General features: G+C 43.2%; 1 protein-coding gene across 3 annotated transcripts in view; it reads left to right on the forward strand.

Annotated features, from left to right (window-relative positions):
* The first annotated feature begins 1,511 nt into the window (after nt 1-1,511).
* The window catches only part of LOC109880634 (solute carrier family 12 member 4-like), a 42,832-nt gene continuing 27,905 nt past the window's right edge, over nt 1,512-16,438 (forward strand). For 2 of the 3 annotated variants that reach the window (XR_004210910.1, XM_031831248.1), the window contains exons 1-5: nt 1,512-2,028; nt 14,372-14,466; nt 14,967-15,098; nt 15,701-15,847; nt 16,308-16,362. Coding sequence is in view for 2 of the 3 variants with exons in the window: in XM_031831248.1 (XP_031687108.1) it covers nt 1,890-2,028; nt 14,372-14,466; nt 14,967-15,098; nt 15,701-15,847; nt 16,308-16,362 (568 nt within the window). In the remaining variant the exon portion in view is untranslated. Of the gene's footprint in view, nt 2,029-13,083; nt 13,240-14,371; nt 14,467-14,966; nt 15,099-15,700; nt 15,848-16,307; nt 16,363-16,438 lie in introns of those variants that run through there. The other variant, XM_031831249.1, reaches the window with a different exon arrangement.

Consider the following 16,438-nt stretch of genomic DNA (forward strand, 5'->3'; position numbering starts at 1 on the left):
TATCCCATGTGTAACTCTGTTGTTGTTTTTGCCACACTGCTTTGCTTTATCTTGGCCAGGTCGCAGTTGTAAATGAGAACTTGTTCTTAACTGGCCTACCTGGTTAAATAAAGGTGAAATATATATATACAGTATATATATTGATTTTATTTTTTAAATAAGGTAGATTTGGAAAATAAAAGAGGGCCTTGGGAAGGAGTGCCAAAGACATGAGAGCACATGAGGTTTTCCTTCCAGCTGCAGTCTGTTACTGATGCTTTGGGTTGGGTCGTTGTGGTAAAGACGCTGTAAAGATTCTGTTGTAAAGATTCCGTTCATGTTTATTTTACTGTATACAGTAATTGTACTGTATAATTTTACTGTATTGTATTACAGTTATAAGGCCTAAAATGAAAGCAGAATCATTTATATCGTATGCCTACACAGTTTAGGAATACACAGGATGTTGCTGTCTGTTCCTCGGGTCAAAGGCTGATATGAAATCAGCATTATGTTGTTTATAGGAATAGGAGGGGGAGAGTTGGGTAGTTCACTGTGTCATATTTTCCTCTGCTTATGCCAAACGCAGGGGCTGTGTTACACGCTTTCTCTCTCGCACTCCCTCACTCTCTCTCTTTCGTCTCTTTTTATTTATTTCTCTCTCCGTCTTGCTCTCTCGCACTCCCTCACTCTCTCTCTTTCGTCTCTTTTTATTTATTTCTCTCTCCGTCTTGCTCTCTCGCACTCCCTCACTCTCTCTTTCATCTCTCTTTTTATTTATTTCTCTCTCCATCTTGCTCTCTCACACTCCCTCCCTCTCTCTCTTTCGTCTCTCTTTTTATTTATTTCTCTCTCCGTCTTGCTCTCTCGCACTCCCTCACTCTCTCTCTTTCATCTCTCTTTTTATTTATTTATCTCTCCATCTTGCTCTCTCGCACTCCCTCCCTCTCTCTCTTTCGTCTCTTTTTATTTATTTCTCTCTCCATCTTGCTCTCTCGCACTCCCTCACTCTCTCTTTCGTCTCTCTTTTTATTTATTTCTCTCTCCATCTTGCTCTCTCGCACTCCCTCGTCTCTTTATCTCTCTCTCTCTCTCTTTCTGTCATCTCTTTCTCGCTCGCTCTCTGTTCTCTCTCAAACAAACACTTGGTTAATTTGATTATTTTCCAAACTGCCACGTCTTTTGTGTTTGGGTCAAGACCCACATACACAGAGGACTGTCTGTCTGTGTGTGTGTGTGTGTGTGTGTGTGTGTGTGTGTGTGTGTGTGTGTGTGTGTGTGTGTGTGTGTGTGTGTGTGTGTGTGTGTGTGTGTGTGTGTGTGTGTGTGTGTGTGTGTGTGTGTGTGTGTGTGTGTGTGTGTGTGTGTGTGAGAGAGAGAGAGAGAGAGAGAGAAAGAGAGAGAGAGAGAGAGAGAGAGAGAGAGAGAGAGAGAGAGAGAGAAAGTGTTCAGTGTGGAGAGGGTCAATTAACAACATGGCCATGGAATGGGTTTCTCTGCTGTCCCTCTTTTCTCCCTCTCTCTCAGTATATGACCACTGAGTATATGATATGAGTCAGTGGTGCTGACGACAGTGGGACACTGACTGTGTCTCAGAGTCCTCTCCTCCCCTGCCAGACTGAGTTTCCCAGGCTACATGACAGGCAGCACCTCTTTTATTCACACAAGCAGCCCAGGAGGCCGGCCTGGTCGGGGCTGGTAGAGGGGGCAGGGCTATGGTATGGTAATGTACTCAGAGGAAGTGAGCGCAGGGTAGTGGAATGCTGCTGAGATTAGTAGTACTGACTGACTGCCTGGGAGTTCAGCTGGCTGATCAAGACTGTCAGGACAGCGCTAACCGCTAGCTGCTGAAAGCCTATCCGGAGATACTGAGGATTATTAGCATCAGGGCCTAACCAGCGGATGAAAACATGCCCCATTTCACAGTGGTACCGGTGGAGGACAGCGCTACGTCCAACTATGACAGTCTGGAAGGAATTAACTGGGTGGACTACAGAGACACAGGACAGGGGGGACACCCTGGACATCTAGACACTGTCAGCTCTGATGGTGAGTCTCTCTCTCTCGCTCTTTCTCAGACAACTGTTCCTCTCAACTCTTTACAAAGTAGAACAACATTGTTGTCATGTTAACTAAGAACTGCTTGGAAGAACAGACAGACAACGGTTCCTCAACTCTTTATAAGCAGGTTGTCCTATTTACTAAGAGAACTGTCTAGAAATGTGAAGTTAATGAGATGTTTTCTATAGTGTGTTGTTATGAGTGTGACCTGAGGAGAAGTTGTGGGAATGCTTTACATTGTCCTGGGGGCTGGCTGAGACAGAACAGCTGGTTGTATGTTTACCATGGCAATCCTCCAACCTACCTGGCAGATTTCCTTTCCTGGCAGAGAGTTTTCCAGCCTATTTTTGAAAGCTCAGGGAATTTTCTGTGGAGTGTTATCGTGGGATTTCAGAGATTCAGGACAGACTCAGGAAGATTACCCCATCATGAGCCCCCTCATGCCAAATATGTCTGTGGTGACAAAGGGAAAATAATTGGAGGGGCAAGGGTGGGGGGGGTGAGGGGGAGGGGGCGGAGAGGCAGGGGGACCAGCCCTGCTTAGGCCTCAAGTGTTCCATCTGACAAAAGATGGAGCACTCTTTGTGCATAGCGTTTATTTATTTTCACACACAGGGGTTGAGCAGGCTGTTAAACCAGTGAGAAACAGCTTTTTCTTTCTCTCAGTCTATCTCAGCTGTATATCTAGTTCTAGTCCCTCTTTCAGTTTCTCAATTTGCTTCTGTATCAAGTATGGGAAAGTGGATAAACCACTCCTAGGTGAAGAGGAGAGGAGTTTGTAGCCAGGGGGCAGGATTATATGAGACTGCTGATATGCAAGGCTGACATGGGAACCGACCAGGCGTGAGTCTGCTGTATGAGGGAGAGAAAGGAGAGCTTTAATAAAAGGGAGCTGCCTCATAATGAAGCACCCACACAAAACCAGAGGCTGGCCGGCCGGGCACACAGACCTACCCCTGCCTGGCCTTCCATCCATTACTGCCAGGGTAATGAATACACCACCATCACAGGCTGGCCGGCCGGGCACACAGACCTACCCCTGCCTGGCCTTCCATCCATTACTGCCAGGGTAATGAATACACCACCATCACAGGCTGGCCAGCCAGGCACACAGACCTACCCCTGCCTGGCCTTCCATCCATTACTGCCAGGGTAATGAATACACCACCATCACAGGCTGGCCAGCCAGGCACACAGACCTACCCCTGCCTGGCCTTCCATCCATTACTGCCAGGGTAATGAATACACCACCATCACAGGCTGGCCAGCCAGGCACACAGACCTACCCCTGCCTGGCCTTCCATCCATTACTGCCAGGGTAGTGAATACACCTCCATCACAGGCTGGCCAGCCAGGCACACAGACCTTCCCCTGCCTGGCCTTACATCCATTACTGCCAGGGTAATGAATACACCACCATCACAGAGTTATAGAGGAAGTAGGTGCTCAATGTTCTGGCCTGGGATTAATTACTACTGTTTCCAAGATAGTTAATTTTGGTTGAGCAGTTTTTTCTCTCCCACGGAGAATGCGTGTGCAGGGAGAATGCGTGGGCGGGGAGTATGCGTAGGCAGGGAAAATGCGTGGGCAGGGAGAATGCATAGGCAGGGAGAATGCGTGGGCAGGGAGAATGCGTGGGCGGGGAGAATGCGTAGGCAGGGAGAATGCGTGGGCGTGGAGAATGCGTGGGCAGGGAGAATGTGTGGGCAGGGAGAATGCGTGGGCAGGGAGAATGCGTGGGCAGGGAGAATGCGTGGGCAGGGAGAATGCGTGGGTGTGGAGAATGCGTGGGCAGGGAGAATGCGTGGGCAGGGAGAATGCGTGGGCAGGGAGAATGCGTGGGCAGGGAGAATGCGTGGGCAGGGAGAATGCGTGGGCAGGGAGAATGCGTGGGCAGGGAGAATGCATGGGTAGGGAGAATGCGTGGGCAGGGAGAATGCGTGGGTGTACGTTTGGGGTGCACTTCTTTGTGACTGTGTCCCTGCATGTGGCGGGAAACAGTTTAGTAGTGATACGCTCCCCTAGACCACGGAACTCAGGACTGATATCATCATCATAATCTCAAACACCCTGGAATTATGGGACATCTTTGCCTAAAGTCTCCTCTGTATTCCTGGAATGTATGGAATTCATTCACGGCTTGTTTTGTTGGATTGGATTTTGGCCTGGAAACAAACTGAAATACAAAGTGAAACAAAGCAAATCTAGTGTTCACAATCTAGTGTTCACAATCTAGTGTTCACAATCTAGTGTTCACAATCTAGTGTTTACAATCTAGTGTTCACAATCTAGTGTTCACAATCTAGTGTTCACAATCTAGTGTTCACAATCTAGTGTTCACAATCTAGTGTTCACAATCTAGTGTTCACAATCTAGTGTTCACAATCTAGTGTTCACAATCTAGTGCTCAAAATCTAGTGCTCACAATCTAGTGTTCACAGGCAACCTCAATTTAACCCAGTTTGCAAAAACACAGCTGTTATGTGTTATCACTGGCAGTTCATGTTTTGTCCATAAGAGGGGCTCCTGAATGAATAAAACAGCTGATGGCATGAAATGACCTGGAATGGTTCTCCAAGCCTGTTGAGCTCTTTCTTTCTGCACATGCCTGTCTTGAGATGACTGTGAACTATCACCTTCTTCTTCCTCTTAATCTCTCTCTCTGTCTTTCTCTCTCAGGCAGTGGGGTTTCCAGAGAGAGAGAGCTATGTCACCATTTCCCACTGACAGGAAGAATAACATCTAGGAAGTGAGATGGAAACAGATGACTAGGAAGGAGTAAAAATGTATATTATTATCTTGGGTGGAGTGTTGCGTATGTGTTTGTAGGAAAAGGAAGAGTGGTTGGTGAGGTGAAGTGAGGGAGGGAAGAGATTGTTGAAGTAAAGGAGGCTATCATAGATGGTGTGATGGAGGGAAGAGGTGTGTGGGTCTGGTATGGTTGGGTAAAGAGGGTGGAGGAGAGGAGGGAGACAGCCACAGTCACAGTGCTAACTCTGTTCCAGGCTGATCGCCCTGCTCTCTCCAGAGCTGGTCTGGACTGGACTACACACTGTGGCCATTGTACCAGAGAGGCCTTCCACTAGAGTGGTAGCTAGCTAGGAGTCAGTCAGTTCTAGTCAGTCAGCCAGTCAGTTTATCCACTGTACAATATCTGGCAAGGCCACATTTGCGCATGACCGAATTAGTTGTGAGAATGTGTGTGTGTGAAATAGTGTGTTTGAGTAAATGTGTGAGAGAGTGTTTCTGAGTGAATGTCTGCATCAGCATTATCATCATGTCCTACAGTATTGTTGCCTTGCTGTAATCTAATCCACTATTGAAGGAATCTTTAGTTTTGTCTTCTATACAGAAAACAGTTGGCCTCATACTGAACGGTACAATACAGAACAGAACAGTAGATTACGTGAGGGGAGAATCATTGTTTTGCTTCCTGGGTCTTCCCAGCCTGTCTTCAGGAGAACAGTGTCCATTCCTGTCATTCTGTCCCACATGCTTCATAGATAGTCTTAACCTCATAGAGATAAACACCCACTCTGCAGACAGCTGATTCTGTGTGTGTGGACTGAGTGATGACCGATGGGCTCTGGACAGCTGGACTGCTAATTTGAACCCTGAGACCAGTGACAGAAAGAGTCAGTCAGGAGAATTTATCATGAAGGGAAGCTGAAGTGTAAAGGATGGCTTGTAGACCGGTGTCAGTTACTGATTTGTAGTAGAATAAGGATGGCTAGTTGGCTGTGTTGATGAGGGGACTTTCCACTATACATTTCTTCTATACATTCATGTTACAAGACAATGTTTTCTCACAACCGTTTCTTTCTGTAAATCTGTAGCCAATGTTTTACTTCCCATCACATCAATGCTTCCTTTGATAGAAGTGGTGACTAAGCGCCTGTATTTAGAACTGTTAAACATATGAATTTAGACTGAGAAAAAGACATCCAAATAATGCCCTATAGAGTGTTCATGGGTGTACTCTGCTCTGCTGTCCCAAGTGGCTTACACATTACCCTGTGTTCCCCATAGGGCTCTGGTCAAAAGTAGTGTACTATTATAGGGATAGGGTACCGTTTTAGGACACAACCCCACTAGCTACAGCTACAGTTGTCTCCCTGAGTGGCTATAGCATAGCACTGCTGGTAAGGTAGGGTTAGCTGTATTATTCTACTAGAGCCCCTGGGGTTAGAGCTATGAGAGACATGTAACAACAAACTGGGCTATTTTAAAGTGGGAGTTGGCAGTCCTTTATGTAGGGAATGACTGTAAGTTTTCCACAGCCTCTAGCTTGCCCGGTAACAATGAATCCCGTCTCTCCTGATTGGGCTGCTAAAGTGTATTAGCTTCTGTTGAAAGACAAACAGTCCTCAAAGACTGTCTCCCAAATAGCATGTTATCCACTATATAATGAACCCTTTGGGCCCTGATCAAAAGTAGCGCACTATACAAGGAATAGGATGCAATTTGGGACTAACCCTAAGTCTTCAGGAGAGTGTCACTGTATTGTATAATAGCTTGACTTGAGGAATTAACAGAATGCACAAAAACAACACAACTTCCTAACACAACTCTCTGAAGAAAGTCATGACCTGATGTGCAATTATGTTGTATCTATTTGCCTTGTTATACCTGTATCCAATAAATGTTCACCTGTTGCTGTTTATGTCTGCCTTGTTTCTGAATCCACCATTTGTGCCAATGTTGTGTCAATTTGATTTTCCAATTGGTGGCCCCCCTCCTCTGTACAGATGTAGGATTTTAATTTGATCACTCTTTTGTTGCTGAGAATTTTCCTCCACAGCAGGAAATACAAAACTTGTATTTGAGTTTTAAAAAGGCTTCTAAAGTTTGTCATTTCCACTTTGAAATTTGCCCTAAAGAAAAATGTATCAACCCCTACAAAAATGTTCAAGAATTATAATCCATGTAATAATTCACATTTCCTGTTGCTGTAGGATTATTTTTCTGCTGTAGCTGGTGAACATTAAGATCCTACATCTGTACTGTACAGTGCTCCTCTGCCCCTCACTGTTGTGCTGTAATCACCCTCTACTAACCATAACCACAAGAAAAAAAGGGATGACGGTAGATAATAACAACAAAATGGAACAGTCCATTTAAATAACGTTCTCATAGGTAGCTCAAGATGTTCTGAAAAACTTGAAGGAAAATAAAACTGGGATGTAAAATACTTCAGTAATTCTGAATTCTGAAGAATATTGCTAGTGAATTTGGATATAGTTGTCTTTATTTTTTAGATGACAGTAACTTAACAATTTATGTATATATAAAAAATATTCACAATCTCACTTCAGTCCTCTCAATCAGTATATCTTCATCTCCATAGCAGATTACAAAGGGAAACCCAGACGCGAGCTGCCCAGTGACACGAGCCTACCAGACAAGCTAAATGCCTTTTATACTCGCTTCGAGTCAAGGAACACTGAAGCATGCACGAGAGCACCAGCTGTTCTGCATGACTGTGTGATAACACTCTCGGTAGCTGATGTGAACAAAACCTTTAAACAGGTCAGTATTCACAAAGCCACGGGGCCAGATGGATTACCAGGACGTGTACTCAAAGCATGCGCGGACCAACTGTCAAGTGTCTTCACGACCTGGTGTGAACGACCCAGTACATCACTGGGGCCAAGCTTCCTGCCATCCAGGACCTATACAATAGGCGGTGTCAGAGGAAAACCCATAAAATTATCAGAGACTCCAGTCACCCAAGTTATAGACTGTTTTCTCTGCTACCGCATGGCAAGCGGTACCGGAGCGCCAAGTCTAGGACCAAAAGCCTCCTCAACAGCATCTACCCCCAAGCCATAAGACTGCTGAAAATTAATAAAATCACCACCGGACAATTTACATTGACAGCCCCCCCCCCCCCCCCCCCCCTTTGTACACTGCTGCTACTCACTGTTTATTATCTATGCATAGTTACTTCACCCCCACCTACATGTACAAATTACCTCAACTAACCTGTACCCCTGCACACTGACTCTGTACTGGTGCCCTCTGTATATAACCTCATTGTTATTCTTATTGTGTTACTTTTTAGTATTACTTTTTATTTTAGTCTACTTGGTAAATATTTTCTTAACTCTTCTTGAACTGCACTGTTGGTTGAGAGTTTGTCAGTAAGCATTTCATGGTAAAGTCTACACTTGTTGTATTCAGCGCATGTGACAAATAAAGTTTGATTTGATGTGATTTGAAAGAAAGAGTGGCCTATAGTGTACTTGAAAGAGCTACAGAGACTTGATGGCTGTGTTTTGACATTTATTACCAAACCACTGATAAGCATGTGCAACTTTTAGTTTTAAATTGAATCTCAACTTAATTTCCCCATTAGTGGTAGAGAAACAGTTCATCTGATTAAGTTAATCTGATAAACAATATATCAAACAGAACTGGATCCACAAATACTTCTTCCTCTTCTTTTCCCCAGTGTCATTAAACACAATCTAACATCTTATCAGTCAGTCATTGTTGTTTGTATGATTATTAACACTGTCCAGACAGTGACTAAGTAGACACATTTCTAACTATGAAATATGAAGTATATATTCACAATGACTTAGTTGAGCACTTCACCATCCTTTATAAATGTGTAAGGACAAGTCAAATCAAAGTTTATTGGTCACATGCGCCGAATACAGCTGGTGTAGACTACAGTAAAATGCTTACTTATGAGGCCATTCCCAACAATGCAGAGTTAAAAAGTAAGACAAATGTTTTCTATATAGAAAAGGAAATAGTAACACAATAAAAACAATAACGAGGCTTTATACAAGCAGATCATGGATCAGTTCAAATGAGCTAGACAAACTAACACCAAGTTATTATACCATACACAGTATTACAGTATCAAATCAAATGTAACTTAACTGCCTAAGGCTCTGGTATAGTTGTGTACCTGCCTTAGTGGTGGTTGGTACAGTAGCAGGCTAGCAGCATCTCTGTTGTGGACCCTGGTGTCCGTTGAGAGTCTAACCAGTGTTGACAGCTACTGGAGCTAACTGACTAGTGTTCTTACACACACCCAAATGCTCAATCACATACACACACTCACGTTTAGGTTTTCTAGCTTGAGTGCGTTTGAATCTGTGCTTGCATGCACGCGCACACAGTCTTGTTTTTGTGAATTTTCAGGGACTATTTTTCAGGGACTATTCATTCAAAATGGGAATCTCTTACCCTTAACCCTAACCTTAACCCCAAACCCTAAACCTAATCCTTAAGCCTAAAATAGCATTTGAACAATTAATTTTTTTATCTTGTTTTCCTACCTTGTCAGAACATTCTGGTGAGTTGTCAGGACATTGTGATCCTGATAATGTAGGGAAACATGTACACTTTCTCTCTCACACGCACACATTGCCTTTGAACAGCACTAATCAGAATAGCATCTCTGCCAGCTAACCACACGAGGTAGAGCCATAGAGAGGTCTAAGCTGCATGACTTCTCTGCTGCTTAATAAAGTCTTAAATGTTCATTTAAGGAGAAGTTTAGCAAAGAGGCTTTCATACCGAATGAGCTAATAGGGTGACAAAGTGTTTTTCATGGATAAGCAGCTTTGGTGATTGCTGACATGTTGAAGTTTTCTTGCTTTCTTTTGCATTATTGGTTATATAAATGGTTATCCACTGAAAAGTCACAACTACAGAGTCTAGAGCCCAGATTCAACCTTATTAAGAAAAAATGTATTCTTAAGTGCAATGTTTTCCTTAAGTTATACTTAATGTGTATTCCTCAATAAAGTTATTGGAAATGTTCTCAAGTTTCTTCCTAAGAAAAAAAATGATGTTCTTGGATTTCTTCTTGGAAACGTTTTTATTTCCAAGATACCTAAACCCTTGTCTTAAACTCGGGGCAGTGAGAGATTAAGCTAATGAAAGTAATTGAGCATGTTTAAGTCATTCACAAACTTCATATGAAACTTTCAGTATTGGTTGTTTTCAACTGAAGAACATGTTTAGAACAGGAATCTCATATCTCTGAAATATGCTAGGATGATTGTCATTACTAGCTAGATTGGTTGCCTAGTCGCAATCATCTTAAGAAGATTGTTAAGAAGTTTGCAAGAAGATATTTGAGAAGCCTGTAAGAAAAAAATGAAATCAGACTCTAGTCTAGGGTATAGTTCTGTGTCAATCAGACTAGTCTAGGGTATAGTTCTGTGTCAATCAGACTAGTCTAGGGTATAGTTCTGTGTCAATCAGACTCTAGTCTAGGGTATAGTTCTGTGTCAATCAGACTCTAGTCTAGGGTATAGTTCTGTGTCAGTCAGACTCTAGTCTAGGGTATAGTTCTGTGTCAATCAGACTCTAGTCTAGGGTATAGTTCTGTGTCAGTCAGACTCTAGTCTAGGGTATAGTTCTGTGTCAATCAGACTCTAGTCTAGGGTATAGTTCTGTGTCAGTCAGACTAGTCTAGGGTATAGTTCTGTGTCAATCAGACTCTAGTCTAGGGTATAGTTCTGTGTCAGTCAGACTAGTCTAGGGTATAGTTCTGTGTCAGTCAAACTCTAGTCTAGTGTATAATTCTGTGTCAGTCAGACTAGTCTAGGGTATAGTTCTGTGTCAGTCAGACTAGTCTAGGGTATAGTTCTGTGTCAGTCAGACTCTAGTCTAGGGTATAGTTCTGTGTCCGTCAGACTAGTCTAGGGTATAGTTCTGTGTCCGTCAGACTCTAGTCTAGGGTATAGTTCTGTGTCCGTCAGACTCTAGTCTAGGGTATAGTTCTGTGTCCGTCAGACTCTAGTCTAGGGGATAGTTCTGTGTCAGTCAGACTAGTCTAGGGTATAGTTCTGTGTCAGTCAGACTAGTCTAGGGTATAGTTCTGTGTCAGTCAGACTCTAGTCTAGGGTATAGTTCTGTGTCCGTCAGACTCTAGTCTAGGGTATAGTTCTGTGTCCGTCAGACTCTAGTCTAGTGTATAATTCTGTGTCAGTCAGACTAGTCTAGGGTATAGTTCTGTGTCAGTCAGACTAGTCTAGGGTATAGTTCTGTGTCAGTCAGACTCTAGTCTAGGGTATAGTTCTGTGTCCGTCAGACTAGTCTAGGGTATAGTTCTGTGTCCGTCAGACTCTAGTCTAGGGTATAGTTCTGTGTCCGTCAGACTCTAGTCTAGGGTATAGTTCTGTGTCCGTCAGACTAGTCTAGGGTATAGTTCTGTGTCCGTCAGACTCTAGTCTAGGGTATAGTTCTGTGTCAGTCAGACTAGTCTAGGGTATAGTTCTGTGTCAGTCAGACTAGTCAGACTTTTGTCTTAGAGGTGGTTTTTACGGTGGTACACAGCAGCACTGATCATAAGCCTTTACACAAAAAGACAACCTCAATTGGTGCCCCACCCTAGTGCTTACTAGACCATTTGGACTTGCCTTTTCCTGTTTCCTTTGTTTGAATGGGACCACATTGAAAATACGGCAACTAAATGTGTGGTGGTTTTACTGGTGTGTTTAAAGCTTAATATTAATCTGCAAATATAGTAATAGTTAATACGTTGGCTAATAGTCTCTGCTTTGTATTAAATGTAAAAAGACAAAGAAAGAAGCTGATGGAACTAGAAACAGAGTAAAGAATGATATTATCTTCCAAAATTCATTCTGCAGATGTAAGTTGGCAGATGTAAGCTGTAACTTCACTACACCAGTGATATGTTGACACTTCCAGTAATAGGCCTAGTTCAAAGACCTCTTCAGTCAAGCACATATGAAACAACTTCATTATATGTCTGGATAGCTTTGGGAACTTGGGTAGTCATGTTATTTCTCTCTGTAAAAAGCTAAAGTGAGTGCTGCCAGTAATGTGCTGACTTGTCTAATAGTAACAAGGCGTTCAGACAGAGGTGACTGTTCAGTACAGCAGGAGGAGGCGGGGAGCTCGGCAGGGTTGGCTGTCTGTCTCACTTTGTTGGCAGTCGTTTGATCTTGTGGCTCAGAGGCATTTTTGTGGAGGCACCGTTTGTTCGTTGACTTGTTGGGACCTGTCGTTGTAAATCCCTGTGTGCTGGTCTTTTCAGCGCAGTGGAACTCAGGGCTCTCTGTGAGTCGTTCATAACAGTTCTGTTCATCTTTAATCTGTTTTAATTAGACATCAAATGTCAGGTCAGGAGAACCCCCTCCGGACCATTCAACTTTAGAAACGGCACCCGGTCCCCATACCTTCCATCCTTTTAATAAGACCGACTTGAAGAGGGTGTTGTGGTAGAGAGAGCGACATTTGGAAACATATAAGCGAACAGTACAGACAGAGATAAAGGATTATATGTTGTTTTACAAGTTCAGCATCCTTCGGTCATTATTTAGAACTGACACTATGATGGCATGCACATTGCAATGTAAACACAAACACAGTGACCTCCTTCCTGTTTTACAATGTTCTCACATGGCACTAGCAGCAAACTGACACTATGATGGCATGCACATTGCAATGTAAACAGAAACACAGTGACCTCCTTCCTGTTTTACAATGTTCTCACATGGCACTAGCAGCAAACTGACACTAGAGGACAGTATTTGAATTGATCTGGTCTCTTTCCCTGCCCATTTTCAATGACATCATACTAGTGAGTGTGTGTTAGGTCTTTACACTTATTCCCATCTAATCTCAGAAATGGTACGAGGAGTTGACTCCCTCATCATTAGTGATTATTAAGTGGGACATATTTTCTAAATGTTTCACAGCATATCATTTTGAGTTGCCATTATGCGTTGTTAGCATAATGACAAGACCATCATGGCCCATAGTAAATATCAATGTGCTGTACGTAGTTGTGAAATACTTTAAGATCTTCATATGCTTACTGTGTGTTTGCTCTGGCCTCTGCTCTACAACCCACAGTGTATATGTATTTGTGCCTGCATGCTTGCTTGTGTGTACTCGCTCCTGTGTGTGCACTCCCCCTCCGGTGTGCGTGTGTGTGTGTGTGTGTGTGTGTGTGTGTGTGTATGTGTGTGTGTGTGTGTGTGTGTGTGTGTGTGTGTGTGTGTGTGTGTGTAGCCTCACGCTGTGTGTTCTGGCCCAAGCCCCTCAGTGAGTGACAGTTTGCCCTGTGTGACAGTGTGTTCTGAATGGCGCCTGACTATGTCCCGAGCCAGAGATCACAGTACACTGCTCTCTGCACACACTGTGGCAGCATGGTCACCCTCAGCAGCACTGAGGTACTGAACACTGTGGTGCCGGAGACAGGTAAGTAGAGAAGCTTGGCACCACTGAACCAGCATGGGTCTAGTTTTAGAATAGATGCCGGAGAGAAGTTAGCATTTTGTGTCTCGTGTTCAGCCCTACTTATAGGGTACGGCAGTTGGGTAATTGTCTGTGGCTCAGGATGTTAGTAATGTAACCGGTTGGATTTGTGCTGCAAGCAAATATTGTTTGAAGAGACTCGACGACTTGATGATCCAAATGTCAGGATCCTAATTTCTAGAAATAGATTGGTTTGTGTGTCGTGTATTATCATATTCACACAGATGCTGTGTGCACTGCCAGTAGCCCCAGGCTCATATCCTGCCTCAGCTTGATGTATCAAGGGAAACAGAGTTTAAACCAGAGAGAAATGACTAAGCAACTTGTTGTCTCTTGTCGTCTCTGCTCTATTTAACATTGATTGATTTTAGGTGGGTGAAAGCTTTGCTTACTGGTGATGCAAGAGAAGTCGCTCAATTGCTCAATCTTGTTTAATGACATCACAATCTTGATCAGCAATGATGGGTTGAAACATTTTGCAATAGAGGGTTTGAGTGAATTCCTTCCTATTTTCTCTGTGCCTGATATGCTGAAAACATTCAAAAGCAGTATAATAGTGTAGGACGCAGGTCTCTGGTTACAGTATACCTCACATAGCAGCTGCCGGGGTTGATGACTTTGAACGTGGGAGTGGGAGTGGGAGACTTAGACAGACAGTGATGTCATACTGTAGGTTGTAGGCAGACTGTGGGAACTAACTTGGAGATTGGTCACAGTTAGCACCATAGACCGTACATACTGTGGTTGACAGGGTTGCATCGTTGCATGGTTTTTATGGCTATTGTACTGTAGTTATTATTAGTCGGCCCTTTTCCTGTAACCTCTAACTTTGTCTCAAATGTCATTTTTCGTGTTTTTATATTGCAACGTGTTGGTTGAGATGAAAACAAACAGACTGCTGTTTTACAATAGAGCGCCAGCATGCATGAATGGGAACTGTTCACAAACTGACTCTCATTATCACATTTCATACTTTATAATGACCCCTGTTTATCTTACCACGGTACTGGTTGAAAATGTTATCCGTGTCTACTTTATAAATGTTTTATTTATCTTCTTCTATCTCTTTTTTCAGGCCATGGAAATCACAAGGAGGATAGTCCTTTCCTTAGCAGTGCAGATGCTGACAGGAAGACTGATTTCTATGACAGGAACCTGGCCTTGTTTGAGGTCTGTCTTTATAGTAACAGTCCAGTGTTTCCAGATTCCTAGGAAATATGACCTATAATTAATTACAATTTGAGTGAAATAGTTTTCTTCCAAAAAACATGTAATTAAATATGTTAACTGCTTTTTTGTGTTTGAATGGTGGTGGGTGTTTGTTCTCCAAATTAAGATTTGGCCACAGATTTGAGCATCAGATGAGTCAATAACATTATTTGGGTGCGAGTTAACAGAATAAAGTGATATTTTCACTGGACAGTTATTTTAAGAGTGGCTCTCAGGGACACTGATACTAATACACAACATATTACCTTTAAACATCAGTATTTGCTAATCTCAACTTCCTAGATCACTCCATAGACCATCACTCCTCCTTCAACCTATACAATTTCAATTCCTTACACTGCACTATAACACCCTTTTACTGTAGGCTATTACACCCCAAAGACACATAGGGTACCCATCCACCTCTAACTGTTCCCTGTTCTGCTGTTCCTGTCCTGCAGGAGGAGTTGGACATCCGTCCCAAGGTGTCGTCCCTCCTCAGCCGGCTGGTCAATTACACCAACATTACCCAGGGGGCCAGGGAGCACGAGGAGGCCGAGAACACAGAGATGTCACTCAGGAAGGTCCCAAAGGTCAGAACTCACCAAAACTACCTCTCTCTTCTTTTGAGATTCAAACAGGCTTTAGTCTCTCTCTCTCTACCCCCCTGTCTCTGCACATGTTTGGATCTGAGCTTGCATGCGTGTGCTTTGGGTTGAGTTGGTGCCTGTTTGTTACAGGCTCTGCCCTGTAGGCCCCCTGGTGAGAGTTTATCAATATTTTACCCAATCAATAATTCTGATCAATTAGCTATTTCCTGTGGGTCTATCTGTGCTACATACCATATTCAGAAACACACACAAAAACATAGACACTGAAACACACTACTCACACAAATATGGAAAACTACAGCAGTACTATCATAGTTATCTTAACAACCAAGTCACTCACATCTGTTTCCTGCCTTCGTGTCACTATTTATGTTTGGTTCCTTTTCTCTTCCTGATTGATATTAGATTAAGACTGTAATGATATAAATTATAATTCTTATGAATTTTTCCTCTCCCTCGCTCTCTCTGTTCTCTTTCTTAATTTCTCTTTCTTTGTCCCTTTCATTATTGTAATCCATCTCTCTCTCTGTTCTGTTTGTTCTCTCTCACTCTCTTTGTCTCACTTCATCTCTCTCTCTCTGTAGTCCCCCAACATGGGTACCCTGATGGGAGTCTACCTGCCCTGTCTACAGAACATCTTTGGTGTCATCCTGTTCCTTCGTCTAACGTGGATCGTGGGCACAGCCGGCATCGTCCAGTCATTCCTCATCGTCCTCATGTGCTGCTCATGTGTTAGTACACACACACACACACACACACACACACACACACACACACACACACACACACACACACACATTGTGGATGCACACACAGGCACACTCACACACACACACTGTCTGGCAATGTTAGAAGACCATTGACACGCTGTTCTTGTCCACTTGCCAAACCCCCTGTTAAAACTAGTTAACATTACCAGGCTGAATAGAACCCACAGCATTTCAATCACTTTACACACCCTGCTGTTTACTCCAAAGGACATGTAATATATGTGTGGTTTATGTCTCAACCTTTCCAATATGATTGATGAATTCTGTTCAGTTGTCCAATGACAAGTTGCTAAGTGTGTTTATTATGTGGATAAAGAGCACAGTGTATTGGTTGAAGGGCACAACATAAAACATCCAGAACTTTCTCATAAAGACTGACTGGCCTTATTTGATGGTGTTCAAATTCTCTCCTGTTTGACAGACAATGCTCACTGCCATATCCATGAGTGCCATAGCTACAAATGGTGTTGTCCCAGGTGAGGGTACAGTACAAGCTTTGAAGACTGAGAATCCAAACTTACATTTTACACTTAAAACACTTTAGTTGTAACA

This window comes from Oncorhynchus kisutch, linkage group LG8, assembly GCF_002021735.2.
Source record: "Oncorhynchus kisutch isolate 150728-3 linkage group LG8, Okis_V2, whole genome shotgun sequence".
Classification (NCBI taxonomy): Eukaryota; Metazoa; Chordata; class Actinopteri; order Salmoniformes; family Salmonidae; genus Oncorhynchus; species Oncorhynchus kisutch.